At 46.7% G+C, this 15116-nt stretch overlaps 1 protein-coding gene across 2 annotated transcripts in view; it reads left to right on the forward strand.

Moving 5' to 3' along the window:
• The window catches only part of XRN1 (5'-3' exoribonuclease 1), a 2611979-nt gene that overhangs the window by 1516745 nt on the left and 1080118 nt on the right, over positions 1-15116 (forward strand). For both annotated transcript variants that reach the window (XM_069618274.1, XM_069618273.1), the window contains exon 25: positions 3694-3840. In XM_069618274.1, coding sequence (XP_069474375.1) covers positions 3694-3840 — 147 coding nt within the window. The remainder of the gene's footprint in view (positions 1-3693; positions 3841-15116) is intronic.

A 15116-nucleotide genomic window follows, 5' to 3' on the forward strand; every position in this document is an offset into this window, starting at 1 on the left:
GGGGTCTTTTACTCCATAGGGTCTCATGTGTTTTTACTATGTGTGTTACACAGCACCCTCAGTGCCATGACACAGGGGTGACATAGTGGCACCCCACCATAGGCTCCATACCCTGGGACTGACTACTGTCTCCCAGGGCATGTAAAGTCACCATTGGCTTTACTAGTCCCAAATTTAGTAACAGCACCAGTACAAACCATCCTAATGTGGAAGTACTGGTAGGGGTAATTCGCTTGCTCCTGGGTCTGTTTTTTTCGAGGGGGTACTGTGCAGTCCTCCCTCGGCGAGTTTCTGGCTGGTGGCAGTGGTTACCACGCGGAATATTCCTTAAGAATATTCTCTATGGGATTTTCCCATGTATTTTAAATGCACCACTTTTTGGTGCAATGCTAAAGATACCGCCGGTTTATTTATTTAATATTAATTCACCGGTAGGGTCTTTTTGCCAGAACTCTGTTTTAAAATGGCTTTTTGTTCGCCTCTAACTCCAAACCAAAGGTCGAGCCCTTTGTTCCACTTTTGGCTGGCTTCTACACAGAAGCCCTCCAAAGTGGTGCCACTCTGTCTGGGTACCACAGGGGGTGTGGGAGGGAGTTTAGGCACCCTGGACTAAGTTGCCTTGCCAACCCAAGTCGCACTCTTGCGTGATTGGCCCAAGTGGTGAGCAGCCCCGCTCACCACTTAGCAGGTTTGATTGACAGCTAGGCTGAATGAATGGGGTTTTCTTGCATAAAAGCAGGACTTTTGGGACTGGAACTTCAGAAGTCACCACAGGACCTGAAAATCCAAAGAGGGAGAAGCTGAGCCGACCTGCAACGACGACACCACCGGCGGAGCCCTGCTGAACCGTCTCACCACTTCCTGACGACAGAGGAGATCTTCTTGCCGGAGAGTCTCTTCCCCTTGAGCTGGTGGGGACAACCAGTTCGCTTTCCTTTTCGCCTACCAGGTCGTCTAGTGGTCGAATTGCCCGTGCCAAGCACCCCGGCAACCGGATAGCCACTTACCACTGAAGTGCGATTAAAAGGACCGCTCATTTAAATCGAGAACTCCGCGGCTGGTTTCTTCCCTGGCAGTACAACGACCTTCTGCTTTCCTCCCCGACGAGATCTTCTCTTCCGCCGGATGAAGCACCGACTTGCAACCGCTGCCAGGAACAACTGCCCCTGCTGGAGCGTTCTCACCATTTCAAGGTACTGTGTCCGCCTGGCCTCCCTTTCTATAGATTGCTACAAGGTGATAGTAAATCCTTAACCTTCTAGACTGGGCTGGCCTCTTGACCATCTAACTGGTCTCTTTCTTTTGGTCCAACTTCTTTCTGAACCTTCTCGAGACTTTTGTGCACTTTCCAACCGTGTGACCTTGGACACGTTTCGTTCTGATCCTCTTGAAGTGGATCCGGCTTTCTGAACTCTAACTTCACGGTTTTATTCTGCCTTTCTCTCTTGCTGTGTTCTTCTGAAAGTGTTGGGATCTGTTTCAATTTATGCTCTGCCTTTCTCTCCCTTTTAAACCAAATTATTAGAGTGCCATCTGCGTTAAGCGCTCACCGCTGTCTGAAAATAAGTGGTGCTTTACTTAAGACTTGTGTAATATTCTTTTAAGGGAGTGTATATACTTTAGTGACATTGTTTTTAAACTTGCTTGATATTAGTGCCAGTGTGTTTTTATAGATGTGTTTTAAATAAATAATTATATATCTTTTACACCAAAGCTCTGGTCAGTGTTTGCTTGTTGTACTGTGTTTAGCTGCCCTATTGTGTATGCTCTGTATACTGCCTAACTCTTCTTGAGAGAAGTCTGACTGCTCAGCCACAGCTACCAGGTAAATCTGGGTGGTGCGGACTGCTACCAATTGGGTTTACTGCTAACTCCTGTGGTCTTAAACTTTTTGCAGTGGTCCCTAAGGGAACTGCACAGGTTTCTGCCTAACAACTGGCTGTTGGGTGGAAGTTCCATATATGGTGTTGCAGGGAAGTCCGGGCCAGACTGGCTGGACCCTTCCCAATGACTGTATGTTGTGGGTACGCCCGTGGGGTGGGAACTGGGTGAATGGAGTGTGTGACGAATACGCATTTCATGTTGTGGGTGTCTAGTATCTGGTGGTTGACACAATGACTGAGACAGCCCTGCCCGAAACTAGTATGAATGCAGTGAGTAGTGCTGAATGGTAGAGTGCTTGTCCGAATCCAGATTCCGTGTTCCGAGTGTCTGGATGGAGAAGAATGGCCTGAATCTACTGTGAGCCTGATTGGATCATGGAAGCTGAGGTTGATACTTGATGCTTAATCTTGAAGCCCACTGGAAGAATTGCTGCTGCTGGCTTTCACTAATGTGAAAGCTGCGTGACTGTCAAGGAACTGATCCAAGGGAGAGCCTAGCTAGGGGACCTCTTCCCGAGCTATGAGGGACCATCGTGCACCAGCTGTTCTTTGCCAAAGCTCCCTGGAAGTCAGACCCTCGAAAGGCTGCCGACCGGAGACGGGGACTGCCACGGAATCACAAAGTGAAGTGCCCGGACATTGAAGTCCATCACCCGTCGACGACGAGTCTCGTCTACCCAAGTCGCAACTCTCCATTGCCTAAGAACATTCGAAACAAGGACTCCCTTGCTCAGCACGACGACCGCTTTGTTCCGTCGGAGAACATCAAGGCCGCCGCCGACCGAGGAGAATACACTGGTGGGTTTCCCGCCACCCGAAGATTACAGAGACAGCGACGTCCTGACGCCCTTGCTGGGCCAAAGTTCTTCATCGATTCTTTGCAGCAGCGAACCCTCGTCGTCGAGGTGCACCGCACGCCTCAGCTTGCAAGACATTTTAGACCGATCGTCAACAAGCACCGCAAGAACCGAAGCAGCTGCAGCAACGACAGTGTTCACCCTTTTCTTCACTGACTCTCGATGACCCGTGGCTCCTGCCTTAAAGGAGGGAGTACACTCAAGAAGGGCCCATCGAGGACTCATCGAAGAACTCTACGAAACCAGATACTTTAGGGGTCGTGGAACCTTTTAGTAGGAATCAAGACTATATTAAACATGACTGGGCTTGTCAATACGCTTTATTTACAGGTTGCACAGGATGCGGGATCCTCGCACAGAACTGTCTCTAGGTAGACGGGGGACTGTACTGCCATTTCTTGATTTAACTTGCTTTCTTTTTGTATCTATCATAGATTCATTTTATAATCTGATTCTTATACCATTTTGAACTTTTAGCAGTTGATGCATTTCAAGGGAATCAATGGCTAAGAGTGGTACCACGTAAACCTGTATATAGTATTGCCAGAGTACAAAGTGTGTTATTGTGATTGTGTATGTAACTTTGAACCTTATTTATATAGAGACTGTGTTTTCACTAACCTAGTGTGTGGACATTCCTTTGTGGGTGCTTGGGGACTATACTGTACTTGAGAACCAGCCTGCATCACCTCCTGAGAGCTAAGCCTTGATTGCTCGGCCATAACTACCGCATAGAGAATCTTGGCTGGTGTGCCCTGTGCCACTGCTCTGCCACATAGAGAGCAGGAGTACAGATACCCCCCTCCCGTCTTTACAGAATGCTACGCCGATTCAGAACTTGTCCCTTTACAATTTTTATGCAGCGTACCAGATTAAAATAATGATGTTATACTTCATAGTCTGTTATCTTTCCCTTCCTTTCTAATCCAAGATGACTAATTTCTTTATTGCAGTCCCCATGGAGAATTTAAAGCCAACGTCGGTTTGAATCTGAAGTTCAATAAAAAAAATGAAGAGGTTCCTGGGTACACCAAAAAGGTTGGCAATGAATGGCTTTATTCTTCTGCTGCAGAGCAACTTCTCGGTGAATATTTGGACAGGTATATTATACTTTATAAAAAATGTTATCCCCACCAAATTGTGTCAACATTTCTAGAAGGATGGACCCAATAAACCACTCATTGCTATATCATAATGAAGGCTTCCGGTTTTATGGTATTTATTTTTCTGCTATTTCCATCTGTAGTTATCCATATTAATTTTTTGGCCTTTTTTTCTGTATTTATCCACATTTATTTTTTGCCATACAAAAATATAAATCGCAACCAGTATTTTCTGCATTTATTCTAATAAAAAATGCATTTATTAAAGCATGCATGCAGCCATTTAGAAAGAAATGCTAGCTCTATTTCTTTCCATAACAAAAGGTTGCTCCTGTGACCGCTGCTCCCTTAAGATACATGCTGTCAGCAATTTAAACAACTTAAATGCTATTTTTATACAACTTTTACACACTCTATGCTGCCAATCTGCAATGCGAATGGCCTGCGATGCATGATTGACATCACAGAGAACCGTTTTAATAAATTAAAACAGACAGAAAGCAGATTTATTTCCATCTGTATTTGTGTAAAAATCAGTAAATACAGAAAACTGGGAGCCTTAATCATAATGCTCCCTTGTGTGCCATACCAGAACATCTAACCTAAATTGTGGCCAACGTGCAATGGAATAGTGTATCTTGTAGGCACCAACATTAGTGAGGAGCTAGATTCCTCGGTATCAGGTGATATCGCCATATGTATATGGTCGCCGTAAATAATATCGCCGGTAAAATGTCGTGGTGATATTATTTAGGTGACCATATATGTGGGGACGGGGGCACAAAAAAAAAAAAAATTGGGGGTTGCAGGGGTGTCCCCTGCATGTTCCATGCAATAATGTCGCCACAAAAAACAGCCATTTTTCGGCGATATTTTTGCATGGCGAGATTTTTGTGGCGACATTATTACATGGAACCGATTCCTCCTACATGCAGCTCATGTGGACTCTTGCTGGTTGAACCGGATAGCAAAATGTCACTGCACCTACTCTACTTAAGAACTGCATTTATACATATCCTCTTTATTTTTATTTTTTTACCTCCCGAAATGGCCATCTCACCAACGCATTTCACCACTAATTTGTCCACATTTTATCTCCAATACACAGCTGATAAAGCTGTTTGCGATGCAGTGTATAATTTCTCCATTAGGTGTCTTGTCGTTCGGCATATGTCAAAGCACCTCTTGCACTTTCATGACCTGCCCACAGCTATTTGTGAAATATTTTCTTATACCCTATTTCTCAGACCCAGCTACATTTACTTACTTGGTTTACAGATGATTGCCTTGGTCTACAGAATAGCTCTGTGATAGTATGGCTGAGTAGTCAACATGGCAACTCTTCAGAACAAGAGAGCTGTTTTTAAAGTATTGTAAACACTCCATGAAGAATGGTCCATAATATATATTTGTAAAAGTGTATGTAAGAAAAATAACTTCAACATATGTACAGTTCAGTAACTTTTTAGAATATGGAAAGAACACAAAATAGGAATCTCACAGGATCATGAACTGTTCACGAGTCCACAAAGTACAACTGCCCTTTAAATGATGCTCACATGCATCTGACAGAACAAATACCTCCAGTCCTAATGTTTATAGGAATCAATGGGTCAATGTATTTGTCATTAATATTCATTCCTTACAGAGAATGTTAACTGACCCCTACAGTTGATTGGGTTAGTACTCGCCGTCAAGAGCTGTGATTGCATCATGTGCATTCATTAAAGAAATAGATCACTTCACGTGCATGCAATTATGACACTGGATCACATAGTCCGACGACTTTGCTGCGGCTGCCTCTAAACGTACTCCTTTAGAGCAGTATGTTGATAGCACAAAGGGGAACAAAAGAGCATTTGTATAAACTGTTAGATTGGGAAGGTCTCCTGAGTAAAATGAAGTACGTGGAAGAGATTGGGATAGGGCCCTAGAACGTGTTATCTCAGAAGACCCTTGGCAAAGAATCTGGAGAAGGGCAAGTAAGGGATCCCAATGCACCACTATGAGTGACTGAGCATATAAGATGTACCCGTGGTGGTATCTAACATCCTAACGTCTCAACATGATCTTTCCAGATTTTACTTGTATATGTTGGAAAGTGGCCTAGGAGGATGCGGGATGGGAGACCACCTACATAGGTGGTTGATGGGGCCTATTGTGAGGAAGTTCTGGGAGAAATTGAGGTCAAACTGGTATTCTATTCCCTTTTGGCCACTTTTATTGGGGAATAGAGATGATCGGGATCGATTCCCTGTGGCATGCTCAAGATCCATGTTGATTACTCACCTTTTGAACGCAGCAGTATTAGCAATAGTTCAATGTCGAAAGTCCACTGAAGGGCTGCTAGTACAGTGGTAGGTAGAATATGGGATGTCATTGTAATGAAAAAAATCACCTAGTCTCTAGGGGTTGAACGTTACGTGTTTTAGAACTTGGAATCCTTTTATTGACTATGTTCAGGATAATATTCGGGAATCTATACACTGCATCTATTGAGGAATTTCCCTCTAAAATGACTAATGAAAATAGCGGCACTATTGAATACTAAGGGGGTTGTTGGAGGTGTGAAAGGTGGAATATGGGAGGATGAATTGTTATGCTTACTACTTTATCAGTTTCAGTGCTGTATCATTAATTGTTAAACCCAGATTGAGCTTTTATTGTATGTATTTAAGATCGTTAATACCTAACTATGTCGGAAACCTCTCGTCCCCCACCACAGATGCATGTCAACATCAGGTGCGCGAGATCCTTGTTGCCTTATCTGCCCAGACAAAGTTCAAGACCTGCGTTGTTGTTTTAATTATTTTGGCCTGGGTAAAGAAAGTGGCTTATAAGGTGTAGAACAATCTTAGTAATGTGTTCATTTTCAGAGAATGGATCCTACCAAACCAAGCTATTTCGAATCTGACATTATCAAAATCCTGTACGATAGCCTCAAATAGGGTAGCAGTGCTAGTCTTATACAGGAGTTTCTGGGATTTAACGAAATTAATTGATAGATATTCGAAGAACTCAGCCTCCTAAAGAAACCCAAATGTCTGCTGTAAATTACTGTTGCCTCCAGACCGATAAGTAAGTAAACATAAGTAAAGTTAAATCCTGATACCAGTCTCAACTTGTCCAAAAATGTTGGTCACGGTATTCTTAGCATCTCCCACAAGGAAAAGTACATTGCATACAAAGACAGTTTGTGTGCTCCGTCCCTGAGTTTCAGATCTCATCCTCTATGCACTCTGCGCTAGATGTTCATTGAGCATGCATGCAAAGAGAAGGAGAGATAATGGACAACCCTGTCTAGTGCCCCCAAGCAGGCTGATGGAATTTATAATCTACATTCAGCATAATTCATGCCCTAAGGGTTTGATAGTTAGCAATTATCCATCATTAACAATTGAGGCATATCCCATATGCCATCAATACCATACATGGATATACCCAATAAACACTGTTGAATGATTTATGTAAGACAACGTTAACAATGGTAGTGGGGTACCCATCCGCCTTGTGCAATGTTTAATTCTTTACTGCTGTTACCATTTCTGCTTTCACCTGTTTGTTTTGGTCTGGGTGAACTAGATTAAGAAAGACCTTCATTATGGAGGCGGCTAAGAACTTTGAGAATATGTTATCAACTGTGTTTACAAGTGCAATGGGTTGGTATGAGTCGCATCTGTACTGTCATTCCAGGTTTGTAATATTATTGTGGTGGAGGCATCTGCCATTGAATTTGAAACTCTTCTATTTAAAAAAAAAAAAGTTAGTCTCTCTGGAGCGGGCCCAATAGCTTGTCGATCAATAAGGCTATGTTAATCACAGAGGTCTGCACACAGTGCCTCAGAAGCAGAAAGGACCCGGCGAAGACCACAAGATGAATGAGGACCTAAAAGAAAGAAGTCCAGTCATAGATTTCGACTCCCCAGGTTGAGAAACTGCAGATGTTGGTAGTGGCTGCCAGATTTCATAACTGGAAAATCCATTTTGAAAGCCTCCAGGAAGAAAGGGCCTCCTTCCATCCTAAATCACTATAGCTCATGCAGCCTCTATGTTAAATTACACTGCCACCAGCCAGAACCAGTGTGACTGTCTGGATCAGGTTACTGACAATGCATGAGTAAGGGACCACTTGACTGGATCCCTCACCTTTAGTGAACCTAAAGGGCCGAAAACATGTAAGAGCCCCAGTAACATCTTGATAGTATTCACTGGGGGAAACAGGTATCCAGTGATGATAGAGAATACAATTACAGAGAATGCTATAACAGAGAAACAAAAACAGAAAAAAAAGCAACATTTAAAAAAAATAGATATGGGGTTGGGGTTAGGGGTTAAAACGGGTCGGAATGGGGTTGGGGTTGGTTTAAGCATATAGAGAAACAGGGAGTTTGGGGGGGGGGAATCCCCCGCCCCAAAATATAATTGATATTTGTTCACTGTTATGGTTTTCAGTGAAAAGATTCTCTGTTATGTATTCTCTGTAATAACATAGAACCGGGAAACATGGCCACAGCATCACACAGAACAAGAACAAAAAAATGAAGTGTCTCCAAAAAAGGACAACAGAGGGCTTAATACCTTGCAGCAACACATAGGTGTACCATTCTTAGGCATCTAAGCGTTCAGGTGTGTCTCATTGCGTTGCTGGACTATAGGTTGGAAAATCCCCCACTCACCCCATTGGAAACCCTCAATCCAATCGGCCCCATGAGCTGTGTGTTTGATCCTAGCCACCAGCATTATTTTCAGAGTAGATTCTACAGAGCATATTTTGTATGTATCTTTTTTCTTTTTTTTATCAGTTTTTTGGTTTTGCCAGCATAAAGTCAAACCAGTATTTTACCCTGGTCAGTTGTGTTTTTAATTAATGTTTTTTTTCACACAAGCTTATTTTATGTCTTACTCAACTCCTGCAAATGTGCAGGGTATCAACACTGGGCTACAGTGAAGGCGTATCTTCCCTACTCACCATATTCAAATCCAGATACCTCTGCTATCCCTACACCCTCCCTGCAATGCCCTTTGTGCTTCCCCTGTGTACAGTGGTCTGTTGCTTCCCAACTAGGTTTGCATTTTATAACTCCCATAAATGCATACATAAGTGCTAAAACCCCCAACCTCTTTATTGGCGAGTACATAGCTGACCAGTGGTGCCTGTGGAACTAGCGAAGTCCAGCAATATAATCCTGCTGTATCAAGATGGCTCCCCCTTCTAGATGACCAATGCTGTTGTCCTTTCCATTTGTGTGGCTCTGCATCACCACCCATAATAATTATTTCTTTGCCTATGGGCCATTTTGTTTATACTGGTCCTGTATAAGACTTCCCCTCCCCAGTTCCCAAAGATACTGCTCTAACCTTTATAAAAAGGTTATCAGAGATGAATAATCAGCCCAACTGGAAATGCACATTAAATTCATTTTTTTATGTTTGGGAATTAAACTGAGGTTGGCCAACACAATTATAGGACACTCTAAAGTACATCTGGAAAATTGATTCATAAACCCGGACACACTTTTTCGTTTTGAGAGATTCTGGCACCTTTCTTTTTGGATTTTCTGATATGTCATTTTCCTTGGCTCCTTTCTTGCTCCTTCTGCTTTCAAGTTGCCAGTTTAGGCAATGGGTTATTTTCTCCCTGGAGATCACACCATAGTAGATGTTACAAAGGTCTAGGTTATCTCTCTTCCTTTGCGTCCTTGCTCCTACCTTGTTCATCCCCTCTCTGCTTCTGCTCTGGTGATTCTCCTTGATTGTATGCTATATTTTCAATCCTTTTTCCACCATGGGCTTGGGCACCTTCAGATCTTTATCTTCTCCAGCATGGGGTCTGGCATAGATTCACATGCTCATGAATATTCCCTGTCGTCAGGCCAGGATTCCTCGGTAAAAGAAAAAACAGTTTCACTTTCACTTACAAACTGTCTTTCTCCTATAAACCAATCACTGAGCTCTCGGTCATACTGCCCAGCCAATGACTCCCTCTCCCTAAGCCCCTCCTCTGGCAGCCATCGTCAGATTTGTACTGCACGTTCAAGTGTTGGGAGTCCTTGTGTTTTGCTACAAGAGCTTTTCTATGTTTTCGTACTTTTTTCATAAAAAAGTTCCTATTTTTGTTAACTAGAGCCTGTGTGTCTGCTTCATTTTATTGACCGGCTAACAGGGATCCGTTGTCGGCGTCTTTCACCGGCCCATAAGCGCAAGAATCGGCGACAGTTTAAACAAAGATTCCAGAAGGCCATCAGGCCTACACCGCACGATGGACCATGTCGGAGGAAAAAGGAGGACAGAGGTTCTCTTCAAGTTCTGCTCCAGCTGCGGATTGAGGAATGTGTTTGTGGAGGGCAAACACTCCCAGTGCCTCTACTGTCTCCACCCGGATCACACGTTTAGAGGATCACAAAGAAGCGGATTGTGAGATCTGCCTTGTTTTCCCCAAGCGCACTGTCAAGGATCTGCACAGTAGATTAGCAGCGTGGCTCAATGCCAAGACCTCTACCCTGTGTGGCAAACAGTGGCATGCCTCACCCCGGACTGGCCTGCCCGAGGAGGGGTTTCTAAGTTTTTTTAGGGCGCTCCATTTGTGGGGGCCCAAGACAAGGCCAAGCACTGCAAGTCTGCTTCCGTTGGGATCGCGGCGCAAGCAGGTCCCGCGACAAACACATCGAAGAGGAAATCTGCTAACTCGGGGAGGCTGCGGGAAAAGCTGGAGAAGACCAAGGCGCGCAGGGTAAGGTGTCTTACCTGCCCTTGAGGGCCCAGGTGGTCCAGGCGAAGTCCTCCTCGGCAATCGAGCTGATGGCTGCCACCCTCTCGACGGCAAAAGGAGCTGACACAGTACAATAGACCCTGACGGCGCCCACAGTGGCCCTCACTCCCAGGCCGGAGGCTTCGGCCAAACCGTTGGAAAGCACACTGGAGAAGCGCATGCCAGCCCTGAACCCGAGGCCGACCCATCAGGATGCATAAAAAATTAGGGTGACGCGGGGGGGGGGGGCGTTACAGGCCTCCCAGACGAAGACCTGTTGTCTGTTCACACGGTCCTGGAGGACGCGAGGAACGACGACAGCATTAACGCAGAGGGGCACGACGGCAGGAATGCCATCAAGACCGACACAAAGGCGGCCCGTGCCCTTGGCATGCTCCAGCAGCATAGCATCGATCTTCATTTTGTGCTTCAGGAGGGAAATCCGGCAGGTCGTCTAAGGGTTTTGGCAGGGGATCATCCTCGTACCGCCAGCCATCCCGTTCCACGACCCAGGAGGCCTACGGGGGTTGCTCCAAGGCTTTCGGAGGTGGCAGCCATTGTTGTTGCTCCCAAGGTGGCACGCAGGCCCCAAAGCAGGATTGAACCGGCCAGGATGTCACCCATGCACCCCGGTGGCAGGCCAGCTGGCGGGCTTCGTCAGCAGTTGGGAAAAGATCTCCACTGACTGACTGGGTGCTGGACGTTCTCGCCTACGGACACACTCTAGTGTTCCAGCGGAAGTGTCAGCGGATACCACCGGTGGGGTGGCAGGAGCAGCACATCCCTCGGCTCCTGCAGGAAGTATGGGCCATGTTAAGAAAAGGGGCGATAGAGCTGGTTCCAAAGCAACTTTGGGGCTCCGGAGTCTACTCCAGATACTTCTTGCTGGACTTGCAGCGTCTCAACAAGTACCTCAAGTCCCAGAAATTCAGGATGGTCACATTGCAGCATGTGCTCGGTCAACTGGAGGAAAGAGACTTCCTGGCGTCACTGGTACTGGAGGACCCATACTTCCACGTCCCCATTCACGAGAAGCATCGAAAGTTCCAGCACTTAGTTGTACAGGTAAAGCACTACCAATTCAAGGCCCTTCTCTTCGGACTGACGTCAGCGCCCAGGGTGTTTACAAAGTACCTTGCACCAGTGGCGGCCCATCTGCGTCTAAAAGGGATGCATGTGTACCTGTACTTCGACGACTGGCTCATCCAGGCCAGGTCAAGGGAAGTCGCTGGCGAACACACGGAAAGGACCGTCTGGCTGCTGACCGGTCTGGGATTCTCTGTGAACTATCCAAAGTCCTGTTTGATTCCATTGCAGAACGCGCTGTTTCTGCAGTCCAGGCTCAACACAGTCTCCTGCCTGGCAGCCCCCTCAGATGAGAGAATAGTGGTAATTCTGGGCAAAGTGCAATGTTTTTTTATCACTGAAGACCGCCACGGTCCAGACCATCAAGTCGCTACTCGGCATGATGTCGTGTATTTACCACATTAAGCACTGGAGTTTGCGGATGCAACCCCTTCAGGAATTCCTGTACGATCAGTGGATCCAGGTGTCCGGAAGCTTCGCAGACAAGATTGTTCTCAGCGAGGAGTTCCGTCGAGCGATAAGGTGGTGGGGTGTGCGCTCCAACATCTCCGGGGGCAGGACGTCTCCACGCCAGAGGCCTGTGGCTACCGGTGCAGAGGTAGCTCCACAGCAATGTCCTGTAACTGCAAGCAGTGTTTTTGGCCTTCAAGTAATTCCTACCATCCCTCAAGGGCAAGCTGGTGAGGGTCTTCACTGACGATACCACCACGATGTTCCACATCAGGAAGCTGGGGGGGGGGGGGCACCAGATCCCCAGTGCTCTCCAGAGAGGTGCTGGACTTGTGGTCCTGGGCCGTCGCCCCGGTGATGTTCCTCATTCGGTTTCACCTGGCAGGAGTCAAGAACACCATCACTGACTTCCCCGGCAGCGAGCTGCGCTCTTGCCACGAGTGGGAGCTTCGGCAGGATTAAGTGGACAGCCTCTTCAAGTGGGGCAGACCCCAGATCGATGTGTTTGCGACGGCGATAAAATCTAAATCAGAGATTCGCCAGCAGGTTCCACCAGCCGAAGAGCATAGGGGACGCGTTCACCTTCCCGTGGGAAGGTCTGTTCCTGTATGCATTCCCTCCATTGTCTTTGCTGCTGCGAGTCATCAATCAACTCAAACGGTGCTGATGCAGGTATATTTGGTACCCAGACCTGCTCAGCCTGTCGACGTCACCTCCAGTGATGCTGTCAGTAGTAGCGGATCTGCTCGTCGGAGAAGGTGGCGCAATCCTACATCATGACCCAGGATCGCTGAACCTGAAGGCCTGGCTTCTGCAGCCTTAGAGTTTGGTGGGTACAAGCTACTGGCCGACGGCAGGGAGGTCCTTGCCATGGCCAGAGCATCGGCGACTCTTTAATGCTACGGGCACAAGTGGAAATGTTTTGCGACATTGTGCTACACGCAGAAGATCAACCCTCTGAGGGTCAAGGTCCCGCAGATCCTTCCATACTTGTTGTCTTTGGCCAAGGCGGGGCTGGCACACGCCTCCATCAAAGTGCATCTGACGGCTATCTCCCGCTACACCAGGTCTCTGGGACGGTCTTCTCTTTGGTCACACCGTCTAGTCAAGGAGTTCCTCAAAGGACTGTCTTACTTGTTTCCACCGGTGAAGTCTCCTGCCCCGGGGTGGGTACTCGGCGTGGTACTGAGTAGGCTCATAGGGGGCTCCCTTCAAGCCTGTGCATCAAGCCCCTCTCAAGTTCCTTTCGTGGAAAACTGTTTTTCTCGTGGCCATCACCTCTGCCAGGAGGGTAGGTGAGATCCAGGTCCTGTCCTGCAAGCGGCCTTATCTGACTTTTCACGACACACGGGTGGTGCTGCAGATGCACCCCTCCTTCATGCCAAAGGTTCGGTGGGAATTCCACCTCAACAAACCTTTGGTGTTGCCTGTGTTTCTTCCGACACCTTCGTCACCGGATGAAAGCACTTTGCACTCGCTGGATGTGGCGCGTGCTCTGCTTTTCTATGTGGCACACACTAAGAGTTTCCAGAAGATGTCTCAACTTTTCCTGAACTTTGGTACTGTGAACCATGGGAAAGCTTTGTCCAAGGCTTCCATTTCCAGGTGGCTCTCCGTATGTAACACGCACTGTCACCGGTTGGCAAAATGACCGCTGTCCAAGAGCCCATGCCACCATAGCGATCGCTGCTACGATGGCATACCTGTCTGGTGTGCCCCTTCTGTACATATGCAGGGCTGCTACGTGGAGGTCTTTGTACACCTTCATGAGATTCTACGTTGACAGGGATTCTAGGGAGGAGTCCAGGGTCGGCACACAGTGCTACGCAACCTGTTCGCTTGAAGTTGAGCCTGTTTCGGAGGTAACGGTAACTGCTTTTGTTGAGCCTTGCCACCTCCCGTGGTTGTGTAGTGATGTACTGCTATGTATTCTTTATTCATGAGCATGTGAATTCATGCCAGATCACATGCTGGAGAAGGAACAACTTGCATACCTATAACTATTGTTCTCCAGCTTGGGTCTGGCATGGATTCAAATGCGAACCCTCCCTCCGGTCCCTCTGCGGCTCTTCTTGGTCCTACTGCCATTTTACGTGCTACCAAATGTGAAGATGGCTGCCAGAAGAGGTGTTAAGCAGAAACCTGTGCAGTTCCCTTCGGGACCACTGCAAAAGATTTAGGACTACAAGTGTTGGCAGTAAACCCACTTGGTAGCAGCCTGTACCACCCAGATTTACCTGGTAGCTGTGGCTGAGCAGTCAGACTTCCCTCAAGAAGAGTTAGGCAGTATGTTAAGTATACACAATAGGCACTCAGACACAATAGCACAAGCAAACACTGACCAGAGCTTTGGTATCAAGGTATATAATTATTTATTTAAAAACACACTTATTGAAACACTCCAGCACTATTATTGTACATCACTCTAAACACAGTTACTATTATTATATATACATCCCTTATTCCTTATCAGACAAGTCTTAGTTAACACCACTTATTTCCAGACAGAGGTGAGCGCTTAACTATAGATGGCACTCCAATAATTTAACGAAAAAGGGAGGGAAAAAGGCAGAATGTAGGAAACTACACCACACTAATACTTAGGAACTCTTAAGCAAGGCAGGAAAGTTAAAAGTTACTTGTGAGCCAAAGTCCATAGGCCGGGCCCACTCTTGGAGAGAGCAGGGCACAAATGCACCCAAGATCACACAATGACAACAGGCTTAAAAAGTCTTGCAGGGAGTTCATAAAGGTTTTAGTTAGGCTCAGAAAAGTTTAGCCAGGGTGTCCCAGGCTAACCCAGGGTCGAAAGCCAGGGGCTAAATCTACCCCGTACAGTCGGTTGCAAGGGAAGCCAGGCGAAACACGGTACCTTATGTGGAAAGGATCCTCCAGCGGGGGCAGTTGTTCCTGGCAGCGGGTGCAAGTCGCGGCGTCGTCCAGAGGAAGAGAAGATCTCGACTTGCAGGAAAGATGAAGGTCGTTGCAC

This window comes from Ambystoma mexicanum, chromosome 10 (assembly GCF_040938575.1).
Source record: "Ambystoma mexicanum isolate Mex_15411 chromosome 10, UKY_AmexF1_1, whole genome shotgun sequence".
NCBI classification, from domain to species: domain Eukaryota; kingdom Metazoa; phylum Chordata; class Amphibia; order Caudata; family Ambystomatidae; genus Ambystoma; species Ambystoma mexicanum.